Source organism: Vombatus ursinus, unplaced genomic scaffold (assembly GCF_900497805.2).
Source record: "Vombatus ursinus unplaced genomic scaffold, bare-nosed wombat genome assembly UNPS02009132.1, whole genome shotgun sequence".
NCBI lineage: Eukaryota > Metazoa > Chordata > Mammalia > Diprotodontia > Vombatidae > Vombatus > Vombatus ursinus.
The window spans coordinates 10,133,816-10,148,678 of NW_020948910.1; the positions used below are offsets into that span (position 1 = coordinate 10,133,816).

The 14,863-nt window shown below is 40.0% G+C and overlaps 1 protein-coding gene across 1 annotated transcript in view; it reads right to left on the reverse strand.

Moving 5' to 3' along the window:
* The window catches only part of HECA (hdc homolog, cell cycle regulator), a 51,290-nt gene extending 37,052 nt beyond the window's left edge, over positions 1–14,238 (reverse strand). The window contains exon 1 of the mRNA XM_027850656.1: positions 13,880–14,238. Coding sequence (XP_027706457.1) covers positions 13,880–14,180 — 301 coding nt within the window. The 5' untranslated portion in view covers positions 14,181–14,238. The remainder of the gene's footprint in view (positions 1–13,879) is intronic.
* Positions 14,239–14,863: the final 625 nt, after the last annotated feature.

The window sequence follows — 14,863 nt, forward strand, 5'->3', positions numbered from 1 at the left end:
ATGGGATATTTTGTATACAAAAAATGGGATATTTTGTATACAAAAAAATAGGATATTTTGTATACAAAAAATGGGATATTTTGTATACAAAATAGGTTGTATACAAAATAGGATGGGTTTAAAAAACAACTGAATAATAATTGAACTAAATAATAATTGAACTAAAATAAGCTATCCAAATTATAATAGTTTAATTTTTAAATGTGTCTGCCTCAAGGCTTAAACTCAAAAAAATTTTAATTTAAACCTCAAGAAAAACTTCAAGATGTTGAATCAACATGCCCAACTGACATCATGCCTAAATAACTCAGTAAAATTTCTGATATTTTCATAGAATTTATGATGATATTACTACTTAATTTTAAAGAAAGAAATAGGTACTACATTTGTTATTTCATTAATATAAGGAACTCCTTGATGAGGAAATTTCACCTACCAATGCAGGTGGACACCTTCTCTACAACCTATACTCTTTATAGAGTTGCCTAGAATATCAAGACATCAAATGCCTTACTCAGTGGCACACAGCCATTATGTTATCAGGAGTAAGATCTAAATTTGAATCTTCCTGGTTCCAAGGCCAGCACTCTATCCATTATGTGGCAATACCTTCTCTTTAATTTTAAAAGGGAATACAGGGACAGGTAGGTGGCCCAGTGGATAGATCTCCAGCCCCAGAGTCAGGAGAACCTGAGCTTAAATCCAGCCTCAGACACTTAACACTCACTAGCTGTGTGACTCTGGGCAAGTCACTGAACCCCAACTGCCACACACACACACACACACACACACACACACACACACACACACACACAGAGGCAATATAAAGTAAGATAAAGGAAACCAGTGAAACTGGACTACTGGGACACCAATGGCATTGCCCTAAATTAAAGTTTTAGTTAAGACAAATCAAGCAATAGAAGTTGGATGTGACATTTACTTTGTTTATTTAAAAATTTAAAAAATTAAAAAAAAAAAAACCAAGAATCCATTTGTCTATGGGTTTGTGTTCCTACTACATTATGAAGAGAACAAGATATTCCCAGCATTTAGCACAGTGCCTAGCTCCCAACTATTTGTTGATCCAGTTTACCTCTTTAAATGTATTTCATAAGCTCAATGTATTAACACAAATGAAAGAAAAATTCACTCCTCATCTGCAACATAAGTTTGTTTAGCCCTTTATTAACTTAACATGTACCTTATGTCAGTTCAGCAGCAAACCTATACTTTAGGATGGCTTAATTCTGGCCCCAGCCCTGAATTTCACTCCACCATGGAATCAGAATATGGTTTAGGGGAAATGACTCACAGGTGCCTTGGTAACTGATAAAAAAAACTTTCTACAGGAGAAGGAAGGGATAAATTCACAAGGGGCAAATTCAGACATGTCAGTAAAAATCCCAATTTAAATAACAAGAAAAGATGATTGAACAAATCAAAATTAACCATCCTCTTCTTAAAATAATAAACACTAACAAAAAACATTATGTTGTACCTGAAAGATCTCTAAGGTCCTTTTAAGCTTTAAATCCCATATTAAACTAAGCTTGTAACACCCCAGTCCTAGAATTCCTACTTCATGTGGCAGCAGAAAAAAGTAAACAGTATAAGAGGTATAAATGGAAGAAATTATGTAGCAGTGAATAAAATGACTTAGGAATAACTAGGAATTAATTATGTATATACTAATATGGTATATGCTTAAAAAAAAAACCATGCTCAGCAAAAAAAAATCAGTTGTAGTAATCTAGAAAAGTCAGCAATACCTTTGGAAAGTACTTTCTTAGAGCTGAACAATAAAGTTAATCAAAGGAGCACTGGATTTGAAATCAAAAGACCTGAACAGAGTCCACTTTTGCTACTTGGTACGTCTGTAACTGTAGGCAAATCAAATCACTTTAGCTTCCTGGGCCTCAACTGGAATAGATAATCTCAAAATTCCCCTTCCAAGTTCTAACATTCTATGACTCAACAGCTCAAATAAGAAAAGAGTTTACACAAATGAGGGGCTCATTTAGAGATCCAGATGTGAATCCCAAGACCAGCTGTACCAGGTTTCTTAGGAGAATTTGCAATGCAATGTCTCCCAAACCAGAATATGGTGTTACTCCCAAGTATCAAAACACAAATCTCATTAGCCACTTATATCTCTTGTGAGAGGATCTATATTAGTATAGAAGCCAAGCATTCCCCATATTTGCAGGTCTTCACTGCAAGTCTGGAAGAAAAGCTTCCCTTCTCAAAAGGAAATACCTTTGATGATTATTCATCTCAAAGTTGGAAAGAAAGCACAGTAATCACAAACTCAGATTTGTCAAAAGCCCACTTGTGCCTGGAAGGGCAACAAAATTAAAATATGATTAACAAAGCACCAAGTTCAAGAAATTATTTTGTCTCATGGTCATTTGGGAAGAAGACACAAGGAACTGGTTCAATACTGGTGCACAAAGTTTGAATAAAGTGCTGCTTTTGTTAGTGTCACACTCTTGTTAGTATGCAAATTTTATTTCAATTAAATAACCAAAATGAGAACCATGAGGTCTCTTTCATGATCCAGGATTTAATCTTGTTATAATAGTAAGGAAGCTATGTGGCAATTTAGACCCAGTTTACAGCTGGGATGCTGGGGGAGAGGAGATTCAGGAAATATGTAAATAATGAATTTCAGTACCTACAGGTTTCACAGTAGGAAACTAAACTACCTTGGGATGAGAACAGTGTAAGGAGGATAACAACACAATTTAGATATGTGCAAGGAAGCAGCAGGTGGCAGGGGTCGGGGCTCATCTGTCAACAGGGCAAGGAGAGAGGATAAAGACAGGGAGGAGTATGGTGAACTGAAACAGAGAAAAACCTTAGGAATTTAGCAGGAACAGTGCACCTTACTGAGTTCCAAAACAGTCATTCACCTTTTGCAAAGTATAAGTAATTGCCAACTCTCTATTCCCCACACTACTTTCCTATTTGTGGGTTTATTTGTCTCTACAAAATCCTGCAGACACAGAGTTCATCATTTGCCTGTTTTGCTTGCTACACTGGACCTACCTCACCCAAAAAGTTATTCAGCAGGGACACTGCAGCTGTTGCTTATACACCAACTGCCGGGGCACCTTCCCCTTTAATGGGGTTTCCATAAATTGGTTCTAATCCAACCTTTAACATTACCCCTTCTCTATTCTCTGCTTCAAATTTACTGTATGATGTGAAACAGCATTTGATACTGTGTGTAACCTACAAATACGGTAAATAAGGTTCTGAGTACGGGCTTACGGAGCTCTCCAGGGAGAAAAGTCTCTGGGCTTTGTGATAGCTATTTTGGGTGCTGTGGGAAATTTCTCGCTTGGGTTCTCAGCTCCACTCCAGATTGCTGAAGGTACTTGAAATCTAAGCTCTAGCTAGGAAGGGTATTGCTATAATAATTAGCCATGTTATAATAAAGTCTGATTGCATTTTATATTACAATAGTTGCTACATTTATATGTGCTCATTCAGAAACTTAAAATAGAACATACCAGCTTCAGAATTGGAGTACCAAAATAATTTCTTTGGCTGCTAGCTACTACGTCCTGAAGGGTAATGGCATAGTATTAACCTGATCCTTATGCTTACCTCTGGGGAAAACAGACACACTTAAAATTTGTCAAATTTCTCTATACTTGATACGAGTAATGTGGGTTGCTACTAGTTAGATTACCTAAATGTATATAGGTTTTCAAAGTTTGAACTTTAAAAAAAACCCTAAAACTAAAAGGGCAATCTAAATAAATCTACTAAATATATCTAAATAAATAATAATAAATCTACTAAAAATATGTAAAACACTTTTATAATTTATAAGACTTATAAGTGAATCACAGGAAAACCTTATTTTCTATTGGACTTTTGCCACAGGTATATGGTCATTTTTAGGGAATGTGATTTGATCCATGATACATATGAGTCCATGTGACATAAACTGTGTTCTAAATGCATTAGAAAATTGAACTAACTTGTTGCTACTGCAGTTCAATTAATAACAAGACTAACAGTTAACACACACTTCCTCTTAACTCTTCCTATCGGTTCAAACTTCCCTAAATATCTCTCCCTTGACTATACCTTTAAAACTGTGTTTAAGTATTTTGAGAGGGAAATATTCTGGATTCAATTTCTACTTAAAGATAAAAAATGCATAATTTTTAAATTATCAAAAATCACCCTTTTTTGATGGCCATGTTTTTTTTAAAAGAGAAAGTAAAAACTCTAATTCAATCAAGCTAAAACATCCTGTGTCAGAGGGCCGCTGTTTCACCAGCCACTGAGAACTAGCTTTCTGAAATATAGAAAATTTAAAAGCCAAAATTCATTTCTGAAGTACAAGTTTCTCCAACAAGAGTTTGTTGTTTCAAAATGTATTTAAATCATGACCAAAAAATAAAATTATATAACAAGGTTATTAGCTCACTGTTATAAACAGGGATTAGCCACTTTCTACAGATCCATGAAAAACAAAATGAAGCCCTCCTCCCTGTCTCTTCATTGATGGAAGCTTTCTACTCAGCCCCAAAGCCTTACCCTGGCATTTAATTGCCCAAAGAGAACCTCAATTAGCTAACCTCCCATGGTTCAGGAAGCAGAGAGAGCCTGATGCCCATAATTACTGGGGACTCTGCATAAAGCATCAAATTCTGTGAGACTCTCAGTCCTAAGGACGAAGCCAGTCAGTCAACAAATATTTATTAAGTATCTACTATGTGCCAGGCACTGTGCTAAGCACAGAGGATACAAAGAAAGGCAAAAGACAGCCTCTGCTCCCAAGAAGCTCACAGTCTAATTGGTTATCACAACTATAGGAAGTCAGGAGGCAGAAACTGAAGAGGAAGAGTTATCCAGGCATGAGGGAGAGCCAGGGAAAATGCCTACAGCTGATGGATGTTGTGTCTTGTTTATGAAACAGCCAGGAGGTCAATGTCACTGGATCAAAGAGTACATGACAGGAAGCCTTCAGAAGGCCAGAATGGTAGGAAAGGGCAAGATTCTGGAGGACTTTGAATGCCAAACAGAGCATTTTGTATTTCACTGGAGTTTACTGAATAAGACAGTGACATGGTCAGAGCTGTGCTTTAAGAAAATCACTTTGGTAGCTGAATGATGGACTGGAGTTTGGAGAGACCTAAGACAGACATTGCTACAGTCCAGATGTGAGGTGATGAGGGCCTGCACTAGAGTGGTGCCAGCAACAAAGGAGAGAGACAACAATATATGAAGATGTAATGTCCAGGTCAGATTTATTGCAAAAGACCATCAGGCCACATATAGCAGGCCTCTAATCAATGATGTGCCTTCAGATACTTTAAAGAGAAATGAAGGAAGTCTTTCCCATCTAGCCATGGAGTTTGTAATCTAAAGCAGTCAGAACATAGAGTGGAGTATTCTGGCCAAATCTTGATTCTGATCACCTTAGCAGTTCTCAAACTAAATTATCTACAAAGGACTCTCTACTAAACTCATATAAACATTTAGCTGTAACTTCTTTCTAAAGATCTTTTCAAAGAAGCTTTTTATTGGACTGACTCAAATGGTTAAATTTCCAGACCTTGTGACAAACAATATGAAGTAAACAACAAGAAAAAAGCCATTTCCAGGGCTGAGAATAATTCATCATTCCCTCTAGTAGACAAAATGTAAAGAAAGGAAATGAGGTGAAAATATCTCTTACCAATCCTAATTACAAAGAGGATTTTAGAAGATAAAGTACTTTAAGTCCAAAGTCTTTTTAAAATACCTGACAACTGCATTCTAGATAAGGAAAGAAAACAACCCAGAATAAAGGCTGTTGAATTGAAGGGCAACTGAATGCTCCCATTTTCTTCAATGCAAGGTGGGGGAAAAGCAATTGAAATAACTAAAATTTCAATTGATTACTTAAGCAGGAAATTACTCTATGTCTAGAGTTCAAGAGATATTACAAACCCAGGACACGAATATATAAAGGTAATCTAGCCCACAATAAACGGGTCATATTCTCAAAGTTCACAGACTGTCTAGAACTCAAAATACATCCTTCCATAGAGGTAAATAGTACTTAGGTTCCAAGGCGAGACCACAGAAGCCTTTTTCATCAGCAAAAATAAGCATTTATTTTATTATACACCTACCAAGTGCAAGGTGCTAGAACTAGAAAGAGGTTAAAGAAAGACAATCCTTGCCCTCAAGTTTACCAAACCAGTTATTTAATCCACAATAAATTTTATTAAGATTTATACTTACTTCCAAAAGCAGTCAGTTTAATCCATAACGTAAATGACTTATAACAGTAGGGTACAACTCACATTTAAATGGCACTTTAAGGTAGACAAAATGCTTTTCTCCCAATCAGGTGGTGAGATAGTAGCTTACATTTCTCCAACAATGTAAGGAATACAAAGCACAGTCCTCACAACAACGCCATGAAATGAGGTAGTAGTTTATTATATTGATCTGATTTTATCAAGGAAGCCCCTGAGGCTCAGAGAGTAAAAGTTACTTGCCCAAGATCCAGTAGGAAGAAGTAGGGCTCCAGACAACTCTGGTGGTCTTTCCACTATACTATCATTTCACAAACTTTTTAGTCTCAGAATCCCCTTTACACTCTTAAAAATTATTTTTAAACTATTGTGGGTTATATCTATCAACATTTATCATATTAGAAATTTAAGCTGATAATTTTTAAATAATTAATTCATTTAAAATAATATAAAACACATTACATGTTTTATATAACTTTTCTGAAATAAAAACATTGTTGAGAATAGTGGCATTGTTTTACATATTTTTGCAAATGTCTTCAATGTCTAGCTTAATAGAACATAGCTAGATTCGCATATCTCTTCTGCATTCATAATCTGTTGTAATATGTTGTTTCAGTTGAAGTATATTAAGATCTAGCCTCATACTAATGTGTAGTTGGAAAAGGAGCAGTATTTCAGGAGGCAAATAACATCTGAGCACTATTATAAAAAGTATTGACCTTTTGGATCCACTAAAAGGGTCTCAAGGGTTCATAGGTCCAAAGACCACATTTTGAGAACCTCTGCATTACACAATATGACCCACTGAACTAAACTACCATGTATATAATCCTAATATAATTTCTGTGTGTTCAGATTTCTATCTCAAAATGCTGGGGACACATCCTCTCCACCTGAGGATGCAAAGATAAAAACAAAAAATAAGAAGCAGCTAGGTAGTGCTTTGGATAGAGTGCTGGGCCTGCAGAGAGGAAGACCTGAGTTCAAATCCAGCCTCAGACATGAGCTACGTGACTCTGGGCAAATCACAACCTCTCTGTGCCTCAGTCTCCCCATACCTCAAAGCATAGTTTTAAGGATCAAATGAAGTAGTATTTTTAACTGTTCAGCACACTGCCTAGCATACAGCAGATGCAATATAAATGTTAGTTGTTATTTTGTTATCATCCTGACCCAGACTAGTTTCCTTCAAAGCTCATTTTAAGCACTACCTTCACTTTGAGGTCTTTTCTGATCCCTCCAAGTGTTAGTGCCTAACTCCAAAAAAACTTTACGTTTAATATATTTTGTACATGCTTCCCCCGATCACATATAAAGCCGTGAGGACAAGGATTACTTCATTTCTGTCTTTGTATTCTCAGGGCCTAACACACACTTGGAACAAGATAGGAGCTCAATAAATGCTTGTTGATGAACTGAAGGAGTTTACATTCTACTGCAACACCCTACTTTGCCCTGCACCATGGAATAGGATTGGGGATTTTCCAATTTTCCCACCATTGGCTCCAAAAGTCACAAACCACAAACCCAGAAAAAATAACAAATTAAGAGTAAAAAAGGGGCCTGAAAGGCCAATCTCCTTACAACACAAGTGAGAATTTAGGCCCAGGGAGGGAGAGGTGAGATCTGAATTGAACCCAGCACTGTAAAGCTAATGTCCTTTTTCGTTACTATATCTAGCTGCCTCAAGAAGAGCACCTCACTGTGGGAAAATTAGAACACTAATGCATTGCTGGTAGAGTTGTGAACTGATCCAACCATTGTGAAGAGCAATTTGGAACTACACCCAAAGGGCCATAAAACTGTGCATACCCTTTGATCCAGCAATACCACTGCTAGGTCTGTATCCCAAAGAGATCATAAAAAAGGGAATAGGACCCATGCATACAAAAATATTTATAGCAGCTCTTTTTGTGGCAGCAAACAATTGGAAATTGAGGGGATGCCTATCAATTGGGGAATGGCTAAACAAGCTGTAGTATATGAATGTAATGGAATACTATTGTTCTATAAATAAATGATGAGCAGGTGGATTTCAGAAAAACTTGGAAAGACTTACATGAACTGATGCTGAGTAAAGTGAGCAGAACCAGAACATTGTACACAGTTAACAGCAACATTGTGTGATGACCAGCTTTGATAGACTTAGTTCTTCTCAGCAATGCAATGATCTAAGACAATTCCAAGGGACTCATGATGGAAAATGCTATCCACATCCAGAGAAAGAACTATGGAGTCTGAATGCAGACCGAAGTATACCATTTTCTTTTTTGTGTTTGTTCTTTCTCGTGATTTTTCCCTTTTGTTATGATTCTCCTTTCACAACATGACTAAAATAGAAATATGTTTAATATGATTGTACATGTATATCCTGTACCAGATTGCATGCCGTCTTGAGGAGGGGGGGAAGGAAGGGAAGGAGAAAAAAATTTGGAACTCATAGTCTTATAAAACTGAATGCTGAAAACTATCTTTGCTGGTAATTGGAAAAAATAAAATACTATTAAGTAGGGGAAAAAGAAATAAAGGGGACATTAAAATGAATGATATTAATAAAAAAATGAAGTCTTAAAAAAAAAGAAGAAAAAGAATACCTCACATGAGGGAATCCAGAGGGTGTTGTAATAATGAGGCAGGGCTGCAATATCAGCTCCAACAACACTCTGATCTGTTCCTTCCTTTCCACCCCCACCGCCACCAACCCAGCATAGGACTTAATTTCTACCCCAAGCCTAAACTATTTTAACACACTCTTAATTGGTCTCTCTGCTTCCTACACAAAGCTACAAGATTCATCTTTTTATAATACCACTTTGTGTCCCTACTCTTCTCAAAAATATTCACTGGCTCCCTACTATCTACAAAATAAGCCTTAATTCTAACACAAATATTATGTTCCAGACAACCTGAACTACATTTTCCTCTATATGAATTATACTTTCCACCTCCACTCCTTGCCTCATGGCATTTTCTGTGCCTTTAATGACCTCACTTCACATCTTTTTCTAGTAATCCTTCAAAGCCCAGCTCAAATGCTACTGACTCTATGATGCCTTATCATATTACCTCAGCTAGAAATAACCCCCCTTTCCTCTGACAACTCCTTTTGCATTTATCCTAAACTCCCTTGTATTGTACCCTATTTCTGTAGATCTTATCTTCCCTACTCAATCATAAGCTTCTAAAAGGCAAGGGACAGTATCTGCTAAAACTTTGTACACCACATGGTACCTTGTACAGTCAATACTCAATATTTTAACGAATGTACTGAATAAATGAATAAAAGAATTCCAGGGGGCACCTAGACAGTGGTGGTAACAGGGATTAACAATAACAAAAGTTATTGTACTCAATACAGTACACAGATATTATGTAATATATTGGGAATCAAAACCTTACAAATTTATATATCATAAGATATATGAGATATAGTCATCAGAATTTCATAGATGCCAAGAACAGGGGCAAAGGGTAATAATGTCACGAAAAGTATAACTTATGATCAACTGTATAATAAATATATCTCCCCTCTACCCTCCTCCCAAAAGATGTGAATAAAGTATATACCTGCAGTCACAAAGCTATAATACATGTTTAAGAAGTATAAAAATGGTGGTGCAGTGGATAGAGCACCAGCCCTGGATTCAGGAGGACCTGAGTTCAAATCTGACCTCAGACACATAACACTTATGTGTTAAGTGACCCTGGGCAAGTCACTTAACCCCACTGCCTAGCCAAAAAAAAAAAAATTAAGTAGAATGTAGGGCATGCTAAGCATTCACCCCAAAAACACTTTAATAATGTCTGCTTTATCACTTTTCATGGCAATACAAACATCTCATGCTTTTCTTGCTTTTCAGTTTTTCTACTTAATTATTAAATAAGATCCAAATCACAACACATTAACCATAGGGTTAAATATCCGTCTCTCAGCTCATTCCTTCAGAGAAAAATTAGATTTCCAGATTATTTTAACATGTGAAGAACTTGCCAAGAGATTCCCAGTGCCACAAGAGATGACCTCACTCATACAGTCCTGACCAGTATCTACCCAGTCCATACTGCACTAGGGCAAGAAAAAAAAGGGGGAAGGAAATGGCCTGGAGTTTCCACATAGGCACCAAAATACACTAAAAGTACATTGACTAATTTATTGGAGTTCTTATAGAAATAGTCATGTAAACAAAGAGAAATATGATGCTAAGTCCCTTAGACTTTTAAAAAGCCTCTGATAAAAAGTTAAATACCAAAGACTGTAACAAAAATTGAATCACCAGGGAACTGACTAGAGACAAGAAATATTAAGGATAAAAGGTATCTCTGGATGTCTAAGTGAGAAGGCCTTTTTTTAGGAATAAGTGCTAGGATTGGTCTCATTAAATATATTTTATTAATCACATGGAGAGCGTACAAAAACTCCCACATTTTCAGATGACACTAAACTTTGCAAAGTACGAAACTGCGAAACTAATGGGGACAGAATATAAGAAGATCTAATAAATCCAATCCAGGAAAGAAAAAAAAATACAAAGTATAAAACAAATACAAGATATGCACCTATAAACGACTGGAGGTATAAAACTGGAGGTATAAACAACTGGAAGTATAAAACAAAAACGACTGGAGTTTGAACTATTAGTCAAACACAGAAAAAGGGAATGGTTGTTATTTAAAGATATCATAATAGAGTAGAAAGCACAAGGGCCTTGAAATAATATTTGGCTCTGTTTCTAGTCATTTTAACTTGCAAGCAAATCAGATTCTCTGCTAGTGTCTCAGTTTCTTCATATGTTAAACAGGCCTAATACTAACAATGAAATTACAATTCTGGACAAAAAAAAAATAACAACAACAAACTACTCATTTAACACTGAGGCCTATTATGTATCTTTCTCACTACAACCCTTTTAGATTAGATAGGTGTCCCAATCTACCTGTTACTGTGAGGACCAAATAAGACAGTGCATACATGAAAGGATTTCTGTATACAACACAAAAATACACCGTTTCAATACTTCATCGGACCTGTGACCTCAACAACATGGCCAATCCCCCGAAAGATGGAGATCACAACTTCATGCCCCCTAATTCTACATGCCTCTTGTCCAGGTCCACAGGGTATCCAATGGGCTAGGTATTGCCAACCCAGGAAAAAGATGCATTTAGGATGATGTTAGCATTACTATTGTTCTCTGGGGATGTCCTCCCAGTAGATTGTAATCAAAAATGGAGAAGAGGAAGGATCATGGGGTCTTAAAGTTAGAACTGGAAGGGATCTCAGAAACAATCTGGTGCAGCCTCTCTTCATTTTAAAGATGAAGAAACTGAAATAAAAAGTTTGTAAAACAATTTACCTAAGGTCACAAAGATGATTAAGTGGCAGAGAAGCATGACTGAAATCTAGCTCTTCTTATTCAAGATTTAGGATTTTCCCTACTATATCCTGCTAACACTCTCCAAAATACTACATTAGACTTTAATAAAATTAAGGAATCTTCATCCTAGAAGGCAAAGGCTAAAAGGGAGCTGAACAGAAATCTGAATTATCATGAAAAATTTGGTAGGAGGGAACACAAAACTTGTTCACCAAAATGTCATATTAGGAGGACAGGGAGACCCTTTCAATTTGAACAGGGTGTATTTAGGACATATCAAGTACTAATTAATGGAGCAGGTTAAAAAATGGAACTCATTATTACCTCTACCACCCCCCCCTCCAAGATGTGGTACGGGCAGATAAATGGATTTTGAAATGTCAAGAAATTTATTAATAAGACTAAAAGCAGTTACTAAATGAAATGGATGTGCATATAGCTATATAAGGACACACAAATATAGATAAAATTACATATATACACCTAACCTTTAAAGCTGCATTCAAGGAGGATCCATCCTCCCACTGCAGATCCCTTGGACCTCTCTATAAGCAACAAATACCAACAATAGGCACCATGGATCTAACTGATTATGCAAAGTCTCAGGTTCCTTTTTGGAAATCAGAAACAATATGTAAAATCAATTCGGAGTTAATAAACTGTTTATTTAATGCATACCTGCCTACAATTCTCAATCTTTCATTGACACTCCACCAGGGGCATCCACATAGACTTTGCCTGGGTTTCTGAAATGCAATCTTTTATCATAACCAAAAACTGTTGAAGAGTGCCAAAGGGGGAGGAAAACACAGACCTAAATTAAACTAAATTAAACAGTGAGTTTAAGGTAAAATTAAGTATCCAAGGGGGAGGCAAAAGAGGGCAAAAATTCACCCTAATTATTCAATTATTCAAAATCGTGTAAAAAGGTCAATTAAAAAATCACAGAGTCATAAGAAATGAGGCCTGCAGTTTTGTTTTTCTTAATCTGCACTAACTTTGTCAATCTTCTCCTATTAGTAGCACTGCAGAAGTACTTAAAAAATGCAGGTGCACCAACTTAAAAAGTGACCCATCTACCTAAAGAATTCTTCCAAAGGCTGAAAATGACCATTGGAACATGCTCCAAAAGCATCCCAATCTTTCTACCTTTCCTTCATCCCTACACACACAAGCATACCAAATTTTGTGCTACCTTTCCTCCACCCTTATAAACTCTCCCCCCCCAATCTTTCTGCTACCTTTCCTCCACCCCATACACACACACACACCCCCAACCTTTCTACCTTTCCTCCACCCTTGTACACACACACACAAGCATCCCAATCTTGCTGCTACTTTTCCTCCACCCCATACACACAACCCCCAGTCTTTCTACCTTTCCTCCACCCGTGTACACACACACACAAGCATCGCAATCTTGCTGCTACCTTACCTCCACCCCATACACACACACACAAGCATCCCAATCTTGCTGCTACCTTTCCTCCACCCTTAATAGACACACACACACACACACACACCACCCCCACTTCATGAAAAAGGCTGCACCAGACGAGAGCAACTCAAAGCACTACTCAGAAACTTTTCTACTCCTCAAGAGCTGCAAACCCGTCCTATTTTGCTAGCCACCCAAATACCCTTCCCAAAAAATGTAATGTAACTTAGGATCCATTGAAAACTAGGGGTTCCTCCCCACCAAAAAATCCGTAAAGCAGAACTGCAAATAGTTTTAACTCCCGATTGAGAACGGAAGTCAAGTGGAGAGTCTCTTCCTCCAGCACATTAAGCAGCCCGTCTCACCCTAGTGTGAGTTTCTCTGGGGAGCCCAGTCAGTCACCTGCGGCCATGAGGAGGGCAAGCCCCGATCTGCAGGAGCTCCCGCACCCCCCTTCCGCCCTCCTCTCATTTAAAAGGGGGGAGGGTTTGCCCAAGTTTTCCAATGGCTCCTTCTCGTAACTTCGCAGTCCCTTCCTTCCTTCGGCCGCCCTTACAAAGCAGGGAAGGAAGGGCGGGGGTCGCGAGGGCCGGACCCGCAGCAGCCGAGCCCGCCGCCCGCCGCGGGGACGCGGGGCGCTGTCACCGCCGGGAGCGGGGGGAGGAACTTCCCGACTCTCGCATTGTCCACGCGCCTCAGGCGCCAGCCCGGGCGGGCCCCGCCAGCCCCGGAGGAAGTTGCGGCTGGGGCGGCGCGGCCCGTGCCCCCTCCCAGGTGAGCCCCGGCCGGCTTACCGCTCTTGGCGTCGCTCGAAGCGGCCGCGGCCGCCGCCGCCGCCGCCGCCGCCGCTCCCGCTCCAGCCGCCGAGCCCGCGCCGGGCGCCGCTCCTCCCGCTCCCGCCGCTCCCGCTCCGGCTCCCGCAGCTCCCGAGCCCGCCGCGGCTCCCGAGCCCGCCGCCGAGGCCAGGGCTCCCCCGCCGGCCGCGCCAGCCACGGCCGCCGCCGCCAGGGCCCCGGCTCCATTTTCCTGCTCGTCCCCGCTGCTGTTGGCGCGTTTGTTCTTGCGGCCGCCTTTACTGCTTTTGGGGTTGGGCATCTCGCGAGGATCCGGGGCCGCCGGGCTTCAGCGAAGGCGGCTCCCCCGGGGGCGGCTGTGCATGGCCCCCGCCCCACGCCCGGCGGCTGCCGCGGCCGCCCGCCCCTTCAGCAGCGCAGCGGAGAATGAAAGGCGCGGGCTGGGGTCCCGGTCTATTCATGCATCTCCCGCTCCATCTTTCGCTAGGCTCCCGTGCCCGCCCAGCTTCCCGGGCTCGGCGGCGCACTCGCAGGGCCAGCAGCAGCCGCGGCCACCGCCTGCTTCTGGGGCGCCAGGGAGACACTTGGGAGCCCGAGGGAAAAGGCGGGTCTCCAGCTTGTTTTGATTCTGCTGCTCCTACACGCTCTGTCCCCGCCCACCGCCCGACGACACCCGAGGAGTCCTGCTGGCCACGCCCACAGGGTGACCTCATGGGCGGCGGGCCCGCCCCTGTGGCGTCACGAGTGCCCCGCAAGAAGGGGCTCACCTTTTGGTGGAGTTCTGCGAGTTGGCTTTTGACAGACCCCACCCCCTGTGATGTCACTGAAGAGCCCAGTGCCGTCCTTCCTTAAGTGGTTCTGAATTCCCTTACAATGCTTACTGAAAACAGTAAAATTAGGGCATTAAAATACTGAGGAGTTGGAGACCTGGAGTCTATGTACTGGATTAGCCTAAATCAAACTTCTGTCAAGAGAAAATAGCTC